This window comes from Dermacentor andersoni, chromosome 9, assembly GCF_023375885.2.
Source record: "Dermacentor andersoni chromosome 9, qqDerAnde1_hic_scaffold, whole genome shotgun sequence".
NCBI classification, from domain to species: Eukaryota; Metazoa; Arthropoda; class Arachnida; order Ixodida; family Ixodidae; genus Dermacentor; species Dermacentor andersoni.
The window spans coordinates 139,791,777-139,805,119 of NC_092822.1; the positions used below are offsets into that span (position 1 = coordinate 139,791,777).

A 13,343-nucleotide genomic window follows, 5' to 3' on the forward strand; every position below is an offset into this window, starting at 1 on the left:
CAGCCCCGTCGCTCCTTTTCGCCGACTCCCTTCGAACGCCTCTCGCAGCCGAAAAACTAGGCAATGCAGGGCCTCGAGGTCACGCTGCATTGCTCTCTACGCCGCCAAATCCTCTACTGACGTTGCCCATTCATCTCAACCTTCTTGATGTGCAAGTCGACGGTGTTTCTGTATCTGCTCTTATAGACACTGGGGCGCATTTGACGGTAATGAGCGCTGACCTTCCTAAGCGCCTGAAGAAAATAACCACGCCCGCCACGACGCCTGGTGTCCGTGTCGCCGATGGCGGAACAGCCCCCGTAATTGGTATGTGTGCCACCCGCGTCTCCTTCGCCGATCGCTCCACTATCGTGCTATTCACAGTCATCGCCCACCTTCCCCACGACATCATCCTCGGATTACACTTCCTCTCCGCACATGCTGCTCTCATCGATTGTTCCGCCAGTACTCTCCGCCTTGACCTGCCTCTTCTGGATCCCGGTGAACCACACCCCAGTCGCCTCAGTTCCGTCGAGTTCGTTCGCTTGCCACCTTCGGCACTGACTCACGTTGACTTATTGTCATCCGCACCAGTGCCCGATGGTCACTACATCGCGGCTCCTATGCAAGACGTACTCCTTATACACGGGATCACAGTACCTCATACAGTTTTATCTATTACGGCGAATTGCGTCTACCTGCCAGTGGTCAATTTTGGCTTGACGACACAAGTGCTGCCAAGCGGGATGTCTCTGGCCCAGCTTTGCTCATTCGAGGGCCACTCAGTAGCATCTATTTCAGTAGACGACAATTCAGCCTATCCTCCTCTACCATCGCAGTCGGCAACTTGTACCACCGCCGACTTACAGAAGATGATTGCGCCCGACATGCCGTCCGCGCATGCTCGCGAGCTCTGCCGCTTTCTGTTTTCCAACCACGATATTTTTTACATTAACGATCTTCCTTTGCCAAAACTACAGCTGTTAAATATCGCATTAGTACCGGCAATGCCCCTCCTATTCATCGCCGCCCGTATCGAGTGTCACGGGCTGAGCGTTAAGTTCATCACGCAGAAATTCGCAAAATGCTTGCCAAGAACATTATTGAACCGTCATGTAGCCTATGGGCGTCGCCTGTTGTACTTGTAAAGAAGAAGGATGGCTCATCGTGGTTTTGCGTGGATTATCGGCACCTTAACAGGGTTACCAAAAAGCAAGTGTATCCCCTACCTCGGATTGATGACGCCCTTGACTGCCTCCACGGTGCTCGTTATTTCTCCTCTATTGACCTTCGCTCTGGCTACTGGCAGATTGCCGTGGACGATCTCGACCGCGAGAACATTTCTTTTGTAACACACGACGATCTTTATCAATTCAAAGTGATGCTCTTCGGTCTATGTAACCCTCCTGCCAATTTTGAACGCATGATGGACTCCCTTCTTCACGGTTTCAAATGGTCCACGTGCCTGTGCTACTTGGGCGACGTTATAGTATGCTCCGCAACGTTCACTACGCACCTCGACTGCCTCTCAGCAGTCCTAGACGTTTTTCGTCGAGCCGGTCTGCAACTCAACGCATCGAAGTGCCAATTCGGCCGTCGCCTGATTACCGTCCTTAGACATCTCGTTGACGCGAACGGAGTGCAACCGGACCAAGGCAAGATCCACTGTTACGCACTTCCCTGTTCCGAAGTGTGTCAAGGATGTGCGCAGCTTCATCGGCCTTTGTTCGTGATTCCGCTGCTTCCGCCGTTTCGTGAAACATTTCGCGGGCATAGCACGACCACTAACCGAGCTTTTGAAGAAAGACGCCCCTTTCCAGTGGGGCGATAACGAGGCCTCTGCATTCTCGCATCTAATCAACCTTTTCACAACGCCTCCCGTTTTGGCCCATTTCGATCCTTCTGCGCCTACCGAAATCCGTATTGATGCCAGCGGTCACGGAATTGGCGCAGTACTGGCACAACGCCAGGGCGGCCACGACCGTGTTATCGCTTACGCCAGCAGGCTCCTTTCACTCTCGGAGCGCAACTATTCCATCACTGAGCGTGAGTGTCTGGCCCTAGTTTGGGCGGTGCGAAGTTCCGCCAATACTTATATGGCCGATCCTTTTCCTTTGTCACATCCGATCACGCGCTTTGCTGGTTATGATCACTGAAAGATTCTACAGGAAGACTTGGTCGCTGGCCCTTACGCCTCCAATGATATTCGTATTCTGTCACCTGCAAATCTGGCCGACTACACAAGGACGCTGACTGCCTGTCTCGCTAGCCGGTAGACAAGCGTGACGACGCCGACAGTAGTACCGGCAACGGCATTTTCTGTGTCTGCCTTCGCTAACGTCGCCGATGAGCAGTACCGAGACCTACGTAACAATATGGACACTCCAGGTGCATTTATTCCAACGGCGTCGCCGGGATGTTGCGCACGAGTGAAAGTGTGTCAGGGTGAGCAGGAAAACGCGGTTCAATCTCGCGAGGGCGAGCGAGGAACGCTACGCGGGTGGCGTATTTTCATCCGCTAGCAGCTACAACGGGGCCTGCCACTTTTGACGGCGCTCGACGTTTCTGCGCAGGCGCGAGTAAGAGCGGGCGCGAGAGAGAAAATCTGGGGGCTTTTGCTCCTTGAATATATGACTCAGCCTAGGCACTACGGAGGAGGTTTCTTAGATTGCGTTGTATTCGTTTGTCCCCTGACATGCCGTCATTGCGGAGTTCGGTCGAGTTGGTTTATACGCTCCGCCGCTGGCTGCCCGCGCGGTGAGGCAGTGGGCGCGGACGCCGCTTGGTGATCGCTGTGTCTGAAGGGACAATGTTCTGACTGGTGTTTTATAAGTCACGGGTCGAATTTTTCGTCGCGACGATAGATCGGATTTTTTACAAGCACTGCTCCAGGAGGGCACATGTAACCGGCAAACGGAGGCCTCAGGAGAGCACCTGAGGTTATATTAAAGCAGGCGGCGCAGGATCTCCGGGGCACCCAAGCGGTAGCGGGGGGATCAAAGCTGGAAGCCGGGCGGCCCGTGGGTTGGGGCCGCAGAGGCCGAAGCGTGCCTGGGGGTGTTCGCATAAAACATTGGCTGTCCGCGATAGCGGACAGCCGATCTTATACTCCCCTGGCACGCGCAGGCCTCTGCGAGCCCCAACCCACGGACCAGTCCGGCTTATAGCTTTGATATCCCCGTTGCCGCTTTGGTGTCCTGGAGGCGCCGCCAATAATGCGAAATAATGACACGTTGTTTTCATTAGTAAAAACATGATCGATTAAGTATGATTGCGTCGAGCCGCCAACTTGCGATGCTAAGTTCAGCACAACCGCGCCCCGCGACTTCTGCCGGCACGGCGCGCCTAGGGACAAGCGCATACACCGCGCCCCAAGGGACTCCTCCGTAGTACCTAGGCAGAGTCGTATTTTCAAGAATCAAAACTCCCCACATTTCCTCTCTCGCACCCGCTCTCACTCGCGCATGCGCGCAAACGTCCGTCGTCTCCGCAAGTTCCACGCCCCGTTGTACCTACGAGCAGTTGGAAATACGCGCCCGGGGTGCGTGCCCTTTCCTGTCGCGCGTAGGCAGGCGGGTCAGGCGAATTAGCAGCGGCGTACTTCTCCGGTGGCTGCTATGGTGCGTCAATGTCCTCCTCGCCTGCCGCTCCGTACACAGAAGAGACAACCGCGCTGTCTACTTGGGCGTTGGTCAAGCGAATCGCGAATGCCGTAGCAGACGCCTTTGGCGGAAGCCGTAGGGACGCGTTGCCGGTGCTCGCGTGTCTTGAAAGCGGTCTGCGAGGTGGTCAAAGTGCCCGCCCGCGCGGGCCTCATTTGCAAAGCGATCTGCGATGTTTCCAGAGTGCGCGTAGAGCCGGTGGCTTCGTATGCGCTGTGCTTCCGACACTTCGTTCGCGTTGAAGCGAGAGATGCATCAAGGTCAGCTCGCTTGTTGCTGCCGCGATTCCTGACTCAAGAATTTTTACAGCGAGGTTTCGCCCTCATCGAGCGAGATGTGTTCATGTTTACGTAACTTGGCGCGCTTGACACCGTGCTGGCTAACATAGTTAAAACACGTTGGCGGGCTAATTGTTTTGAATCCATGGTAGAATTTGTGCGCGACAGAACGAAGACGTAAAAAGAAGTGTCTGTTTCTTTTTACGTCCTCTTTGAATAACGCTTACACATTCTATCATTGGTAATTTATTTAGTATAAGCGAATATGTTTACAAGTTTATATGGCCGTTAAAGCTACTGCCTTTCTTGGTACAGCTGTCCACTAATTTGGTATCGCAATCGGTGCTTCGCCTTTCGGGTGCAACTGCGAACTTTTTTTCGGTTGCACGATCATGCTCGTCCCTTCATCGTCAGCGTCGTTGTCGTCTTTGCGTTCTGTAACACAGCAACATGCACCCCATGGCACCCACCGTCGGTTACACCGCCGAAGCACTGTGTTATATAATATATAGTGTATTTAATAAATCGCTCATACGGCAGTCTGCCTAGGCTGATGTGATGCTAGTGTTTTGCGGATTGTGAATATATTAGGTAATGATGGAGGAAGTCTAGAGTTTCAGGTAGTAGCTGGCCGTATCGTGGGGCGGATAGCAGCGACTTTATGGCTGCCCAGGAATCACAGAAAAAGTGTGTCACAGAAGACTGTAAGGTGGAGAATCTTACATGGTTGAAGGGTTTGTCGCGGGTCACCAAGCAAGGGAAAATAATCGCAGGTGCGCCCGTCTCCCGGCGAACTGATTTTATTGCGTGCTGGTTGTGTTTGCAGGAAAGAGCGCAGATTCGGCACTGATTGAATGAAGTGATTAATGTAAATGTGAACGCGATTTTCGACTGCTTCACACAGCAAGGACACTGTACCACATTTTCAGCTGCTTCCGGGCCACTGTGGTAATAATAGGCAGCGAACCTGGCGATGAATCTGTATTGTGTGTTCGAGAAGAGGGCGTGCAGCAACCCATATCAGAACAGATGTGTCAATGAAACTTCTTGTTCCAAATATAAGCACGATAGCGCAAAACAGGAGCATGACTAGGAAGAAGAGAGGACAAGTATCCATCTTTTTTCCTTCCTTATCTTGCACGACCGTGAACGACTGATAATTAATGATAATGAATGAATCATTATCAGTGAGCCCGGTTGTCAGTTCTAATGTCTGAAACTTAGCACGCCCGCGCGTGATGTTACATTGCTGAAATGGAACACGTGCTCAAGACGGCCTTCCGGTGCACGATTACCTTTTCAACCCCGGACTATTGACTTAATTAACGTTGTGTTCAGACACAGCCAGATCGAAACACAGTTCGCACAAATTCGACGTATAGCTGATAGATATAATGGCGACCGGGCTTTTCCGTGACACTGAAAGAGGCTAAGGTAAGTGAGCATATATCTCCAAACATGCCTGGTCCACAATTCTCACCGTAAAGGTGTTGAAAAAATCGCATCTATGCGTTATGTTCTCCTACTTTTCCATATTACGCGCCGTGGTTTCTCAGTAGAGTTGGCGTCGCGCTGCTCAGCACGACGTCGCGGGATCCCGGCTGCGACCGTCGCCTTTCGACGGGAGAGAAATGCAAACGCGCTTGTGCATTGGCTGCAAGAGATCCAGGTGGGCGAAATTAATCCCCCACTACGATGGGCCTCCTAATCACAACGGGGTTTGGGCGCGTAAAACCCCGAACGATATTTTAATTTTTATTTGCCCTATATTGCTGTTTCTATAGCATTGGGCTTCTAGTGGGTCTACAGGGCATTTTAAATATCACTCTACAGCACGAAAATGCAGGAGATTCGCTAGCATTGTTGGTCGATGTTCTGACAGTGGTAGATAAGCCCACAAAGGAGAGCGCAATCAGGAATAAGGGAGTAAAGAGAGAAAGAAGCGATTACGGCTCATTGATAGCATAAGACCGTTTCAGATTTTAACCGTGATTTTCAACAGTATAATCAATGTGAGCGTTTCGCTGTGCTCTATTTTTTATATCGTATCTGCAGACCGTTACGAGTTCAAGTAGAAGAGAACATGTTATCAAGTCGAAGTACATGCAATATAAGCGGCACAATATCACTGAAAGCTACAACACATGTTATACACATTTAAATATGTCTGAAGGCACGGTAATATCGAGCATCAATGCAATTTTAACACTGCAATCCACACACACACACCTGGTGACGTATGACGGAAGACTGTACGGCGGCAAGCGTTTGTTAGACGAAAAATTGTCTTTCTCCGCAGGCACTGCTGACTCGTGCGGTGAACGCAACACGTTTCATCCGAAGCGCTCACTTCTCGCGCCTGCTTCAGCACGTGACGGAGACCGTGGACTCGCTGACCATTGTGCGAGTATTCGGCATGAGGGAGCGCTTCTACGAGCGCTTCTGCCGCTTAGCGGACCAGAACCTCCGCGTCTCCCTCGCCTCGGTCACTTGCAGCAGACTGGCTCGGACGTTCGCGATGGCCTGCAGTCAGACCATGGTGCTCGCCACGCTTGTCTTCACCGTAGCAATAGGCGGCGAAGAGTACGGAGACACACCGCGATCAAGCAGCATCGGGCTGACACTGAACTCTTCGTTGGCGGTGAGTGCGAGGCCGGAAGTTTGATTACAAATCACGCACATCCAGCACATATGTTGTAATCTATGTGAAGCGATGCTTTAGAGAAGCATCTAAATAACTGCTGTAAAACCAACGGAGATAACCCCGATTGTGTTTGTCTGCATCTCACGCAGTGTATTATCGTGAAATGTTCGTTTATCCTCCAGAAAGGTCACGACTTTAATAATGTTTTGTACTTTCTGCTTTTATGCTTTGCACCGCTCACAAGGTATGCCGAAATGCAAAGGCCAAGTGTTCACGCCAGATTAGGCGAATTCACAGTGTGTACATACTTTAAGCTGCGATGTCACTCGCAAGGTATCGAACCTAATCTGAACTGAACCGTTATTTTCAGCTGAACCATAACTGAACCATACCGATCTTTTTTCACCATTTTGGAACTGCACTCGAACCAGTTCTAACCGGCTCGGCCATTGGTTCCACTCGGAGTCGGTTTTGAAGTTCTACGTCCGTGCATGCTGTTGCACGGACGTGCATGCGTGCACGACAGCAGACGATGCCTCTTGCATCAATTCGGTGAAGCGCGTGTAGTTTTGCCTCGGGCTAGCTGACTCAAGTGCACGCATTATCGGGTCAATTGTACACTCTGGTTGGCACGCACTCCGTACACAGAGTTGCCGACGCTGCGCCGTCGTGGAGGATACCAGTGCAGCAGCATCTCCTGGGTTCATCTGCTTGCTCTCCTATACGCGTGTTGCACCCAATAACTAGCGACTGATGTTCCTTCTGCGACGCCATTCTGGCTTAGTGGGCGTCCACGGCAAGTGCGAACCGTAGCTACTAAAATATTTGTGGGAAAAAAAACGCACCTGGAGAAAGTCAAAGCTAACCGAAGCTTTTTTTTTTTTTTGCGAGGGCGGTAATAAGTGACCTACGCCTTAATGCGATGCGTACAATTTTTTATTCAGCCAATTCTTACGCTGCGCTGCGGAGCCGAAGAAGAGCAGATTGAAGAACTGCGCGCAGAGTAGAAAATACCTGCCTGCCTGCCATCTCGTCTTTACACCCCTTCATTCATCTGGCAAATAAACACATCTCATTTGTAACAACGCTGCCGTGGCGTACCAGAAATTTTTTTGGGGGGTGACTCACGTTGCAGCGCGGCTTTCTCCTTAGGGAATTTGTCGACGGATCAAATACTTCAATAATAACTGCATCGCCATTGCCGAAGATGCTGCAAACGAATTCTTGAACGCTACACACTGTCGAGACAAGTAAAATGTGTATTTTTTTCATAAAATGATATATTAATATGTCCCAAACATCGTGGCAGAAATAACCGATATAAAGGCTTCCATGTTTTTTTTTGTCTATTTAATAAGTACAGAAAATATCCCATGAGCTTTAGAACGTACGTCAGTTCGAAACCAGCAAAGCAGCGGATGCCGCTGAAATAAGAAACGTAAAGGCCATGAAATGAACGAGTTGAGGACAAATATTTTAATGATATATTTTATTAAGGAACCTTGTTTGCAGTTTTATACATGTGCAACGGCCAGAGAAACATCTCTATGACACTGTCCTTCGTTCCAATGCATTGCGCAGGAGCATCCTGTATTGTGAGCAATTGCACCGAAATTATAATCGCAACCTGGAGCACATATAAAAAGCAGGAGTTCTGCAAACTATACATTATAAATGCGAAGATAAGATATAAGGGAATAATGAAATGCGAATATACAGCTTGATAAAGGGCAAAAAGTTGTCACTGGAAACAAAGCTCACTGAATGTATACGCAAAATCTAGCAACAAGATATCTAAATATACGTATAAGTCTCCAATAAATCTACGTATCTAAGCGAAAGTCACTCTATATAATGCCTCAAACAAGGTATTTAGACATGCTGCGCAATCAGAGATATTAAATTTTACGCATAAGAACACAGACGTTCCAGGCAAGAACAAACCTATGAGCGAAGTAATCGTGATACGCAGTTGGGCCATCCTGCGGTAGAATCATATTAAAATTGTGATATTATTCTACCACATAGGTTGAAAAATAGAAGAATGCAGAAATAGATACAAAAATGTGTATTTTAGCTGCCTGCACAGCGACAATTATTTTGCGGTGTTGCAGCTAGGCTGGCGTTCTTGGCATGGAATCCACCAAGCCCATCGACTACGACGTCAAGTTGTAGAAAATGAAGGAGAAAGGCTTTATTTGCTTAGTTACACGGCTTCTGTGCGGAAGCGCACTCCATGGAGAAACAAGTTAAACGTCTCAGTTTACATCAGCACCCTCTGTCCTCACTCTCGAAAAGTCTCCGCTTTCAATACCATCGTTTTCCTTAGGCGAGTCGACTAGGGAGTCTGAAGACTGTCCAGCAGCAAATCCCCCTTGTCTACTCCGTTATGATACCACTCCCACGCTCGCAATAGGCCGCATCCCCCGAAGAGACTGGTTTGGAATTTGTGGCAAGAAAGCAACCAGCGACACCCCGCTCGTCGTCGCTCCTTCTTTTCGTCGCTCAGACTGCCAGATAAAGGGCGGGGTGAAAGCCTTTCGTGAAACACTGCAACAGTCGGTCTCCGCGCTACGTTCACTTCTGGGTAGGCGCTGATAGATGGTTGGTGATTTGATTTGTGCTATATGTCTAATTAACTACTCCTTTGAATTTGGTGTCGTGGTTCCCGCCTTTTCATACTTTGCTCAGGTTTCCGGGTAATGGTGGAGTGAGCGCCCTTAATAGGACCGTTCAATGGTCGGTGTCCACGTTGCGTTTACGTCTGGATACGAAGAGTGGTAGTTTTGACACGTGGTAATCGTCCAATTAATGCCTTTGTGGTGTTGAGACGTAACTAACACCTCCACCGCCAAGAAATCCAACCTGGCGGTTACCAGATGGCAGGCTGCCCCAAGCGTCGATGTTCATTCGTGGCCGCGGGGATCATTCTAGTTGTAATGGCTGATGTCACACGGCAGCTCGAGAGGGTCTTTGCTTCGTTGTGTCCACATCACTGTTAATACAAAGCAGACACACAAACACTCGTTGGTGTTCCCGACCGACACGGCTACCGGACGCTTACCCCGTATCGTATCGTTTACGTTTTACCCATCTCTCTTTCTCTGTTTTTTCTAGTCGTGCTCAGCTTTCGACAAGACAGAAACAAGCGGTTAACTTCCTCATCATTAGCGATGCGCACAAAAGATGTTCCTAAAAACAAATTCTCAGCTCGTGGCCCTGGCTCAGCTCGTCTGCATTCTTATTCCTGTCAAACCATCTCATTCGTCTCGCGTTTCTTTCTTTTATTTGCTTCAGCCATGCAAGAGGGCCATGGTCGCTCTCGACCATGAATTTAGCGCCTTGTATATCGCGTTACAGCTCATGGATTGACCATTCCATGTCAAAACATTCTCCTTCCGAGTTGCTAAACTCTGTGTCAGTTTTCGACTGAGGTACCCCTGAGGGTGCGCTTCACCTCTTTCGTTAATTTGGGCATGGACGGCACCTTGACCACGGTTGCTGGCATCACATCAGAGAACGCATTCTCTGCAGAAGTATGGGGAGACAAGCACAGACCGTGAAGACAAAGCTTCCTCCTCGAGCAATTCACCTTCTCCAAATAAGCTCTGCTAATCTTTACATTACCAGTTCGCACACACATTACCACTTTCTTTCTCTTGTCCACAAAGCACCACCACTAATGCAAAACAAGACCATGTTGCATAACTTACGCACTTGAAATTTCACGAAGATCTGAGCTTAATTCTAATTTCTAGCACACACGCTCTAAGCGATACTAAAACGCTGCTGTCTGATGAATACATGTGCGAAACACGCATCAACGCTTTGCTTCTTTGTGTCCGAGCATGACACGCCTCAAAGGGACAGTACTAACACTTTCTAAATGATGCGGTTAAACAACGTCCCCGCTAAAGTACGCGTCTTTCCTTCAAAGAAGAAAAATCTCGCGACCACTTCCGAAAAGCGAACTGATTCATAAGCGCGCCACTACAGGCATAAACAATTAACTTAGACTTGGCGGTGCAAGCGTATAAAAGCAATGAATCCTAAGTGCTAAACAAAAAACATGTCGAAAAACAAAGGATTCTGAACATTACGCGCGTGATAACCACCTCCTTAACACTCGAGGTGGGCGCTGTCTGAAAGCTGCTTTCAAACTTGTCAACCCGGGAATACATATGGCACGTATGTCATTCACCTCGCTGCAGAGCCCCGATAGCTTTCGTACTGTGCACCTGCCTTTCTGGCATTGCCCTTGGAATACACTGCTAGGTATGACTACGTCACGTCGCCTAACCACCTCGTTCTCCCCTGTCCGACATGCTACACCTTGAAAAGAACTAAACGAGGGGAAACGTAATTGCCCCCTGGTTTTTGTCTACCTCCGCACCAAATGTCGCTTTGTTTTCGACCTCGTATGACAATTCGGACGGGCTCTGACTAAAACATTCCAACCGACTCACGCGCCTTTCTAAAATTTTCTCTGCGCTCCCCACAGGGTTTAGTGGCTTTAGATTTAGTCAGCCACCTTATCTTCTCTACCGCAGTTCTGAATTTGCGAAGCCTCTTTCTCTTGCCACAGTTTCTGGTGCGCCGTTCCAGGTGCCTTTCTTTACTTTCTGTAGGCGGCCCCTCGTCCTGACCAACTTCTTGAATTTCGCTCGGGAAAATCAGAAAGGCGTCCTCCTCCGAGAGACAGAGAGAGAGACTCTTTAGTAGAAAAACAGATAATTTTGCCGGCACGTATACAACCGCTGGCATGCTACTCTGTATAGGGATGGGGAATGGGATTAATAGATTCCAGAGGAGAGTGGGAGAGAAAGAGAATAAAAATAAATATGAAATGTGCAAGTGCACCTGACACAATTATTTAGAGGTGACATGGCGGGCAAATTAAGCTTTTCTATACAAAATGTTCAATCTTTAAAGCTTTCCTATTAGACCAATTTCTAACAGGTATTTGAACAATATATACAAAACCCGCCGCTGTTTTGAAGGGCCGGACATTGTACCTGAGATGCTGGGTAATGTTAATGGTTTGTGGAAAATCATATCCATTTGTTGCTCAAAAATTGTCTCTCATCGCGGTGCGCGGGGCATTCTAGTAATATATGCTACATTGTATCTAAGTTGCCACAGTTATCAAAGTAGGGGTTAGTGGTCAGTCCTATGCGGTACAGTTCGTGTATGCCACGTTCAGTCTAAGACGATGGTATAATGTCTCCAAGTGTCGAGCAAGTGGTCCTGGAATTTTTGGTCACATGTCTGGGTCAATGTAACGCAGGAAGTTATCTTGGTGAAGCGGCAGACTCCACATGTTGTCTTTATCTGGATAGGCATATTTCTATTGGTGCCATGTTCGAAGCGTCGGCTGTTGTAAAAAAAATGTTCTTTTGAAATTGCGGTATTGGAGTCCATTTCGCGCAGCTTCATCCGCTTTTTCATTTCATGAAATACCGGCATGGCCCCGTATCCACTGGAACTTGATACAATGCCCAGCGACCTTAGCCTCGTGGTGAAGATAAGCGATGTGAAATGCTGCGGGTTGATTATTACAACGCTTGGGCTTGTTACACATACTTTGTAGGGCTGCTTTTGAATCCGTGAAAATCATCCATATCATTGGCGGCTGCTGTCGAAGTACATACACAAGGGCTTCCTTAATTCCGTATAGCTCTGCTGAAGTAGATGATGTCACTCACTTAAGACGAAACGAGAATCGTTGCCCTGTAGAGAGAACAAAAAGTCCGCACGCTGAGCGATGTGGAGTTGTAGAGCCCTCTGCGAAAATGTGCGTTGCGGCTGCGTATTCTTTGTGCGTATATTCCAAAGCTACCTGATAAGTCACTGTTTGAGGCATTTTCTTTTTCGCACCGATTCCAGGGATATATGGCTCGATTTCGTGTGGGGACAGTGTCCATGGTGGGATGTTTCGTGGCATAATTTGTGACGCCTGAACAGGAGTCGAAATAGATATGCTTCCGACGGCCTGTCCAAAGCTAGATGTGGCACGGGTTCTAGATATATCCTTTAAAAAGTGGGCCTTCGTATGAATGACGTGTCGGAGGTGAATTCAAAGTGTCTCTTGAGAAGATAGCACTTCAAGAGGCGGGCATCCAGCTTCTGCTACAGTTCCTAAGCGGGGCGACCCCTTCGGAAGGCCAAGACATACGCGAATACAGTTGTTCCCTGCTGCCTCAAGTTTTCTCTTGCTTGTGGGAGACATTTTGTGGAGAATCGAGAGGCAATACCGTAGCGTTCCGTCGACGTAGGCCTTATGGAGGGGCACCATTGATCGACAGTTGCTGCCGCACTGTGATCCGCCTGGAAATCGGAATACGTGCGACGCCGAGGATATGTTCTCACTCAGTTTTTCACTTAAGGCGACCACGTGAGGTTCCTATCGATCGTCATTCCAGGAAACCTTTGCGTCTTGACGTATGGAAGGATACGACTCGCAATTTGCCGAGAAGGTTGGGCCCCCGTTGGAAAGGAGCCTACAGTACTGTTCTGCAACCTCTTTCAGGGATGCGCGCTCATGTAATGAGAGCACGATAAAAAGATAAAGCCGTTGCAGCACTTTGCCAATGCCTCTGACGACTCGCCAGATTTTTCTCAGTGGTTGTTGTATGTCCAGTGTCCCACAATAAGCGGGAGGGACTCCCGCCTATTTGGTTCAGTTTGGTGAGGTAATGCTGTGTATGTCTTTGTGCCCATCGACAAGTTCTGAGGTCTTCGATATTTTTAGTACGTAGAGCCTTCCTTCGGCACGCCTTC

At 48.9% G+C, this 13,343-nt stretch overlaps 1 protein-coding gene across 1 annotated transcript in view; it reads left to right on the top strand.

Moving 5' to 3' along the window:
* LOC126529754 (ATP-binding cassette sub-family C member 2-like) overlaps positions 1–13,343 on the top strand; it is a 282,295-nt gene that overhangs the window by 126,148 nt on the left and 142,804 nt on the right. Inside the window, exon 5 of the mRNA XM_050177255.2 lies at positions 6,219–6,560. Coding sequence (XP_050033212.2) covers positions 6,219–6,560 — 342 coding nt within the window. The remainder of the gene's footprint in view (positions 1–6,218; positions 6,561–13,343) is intronic.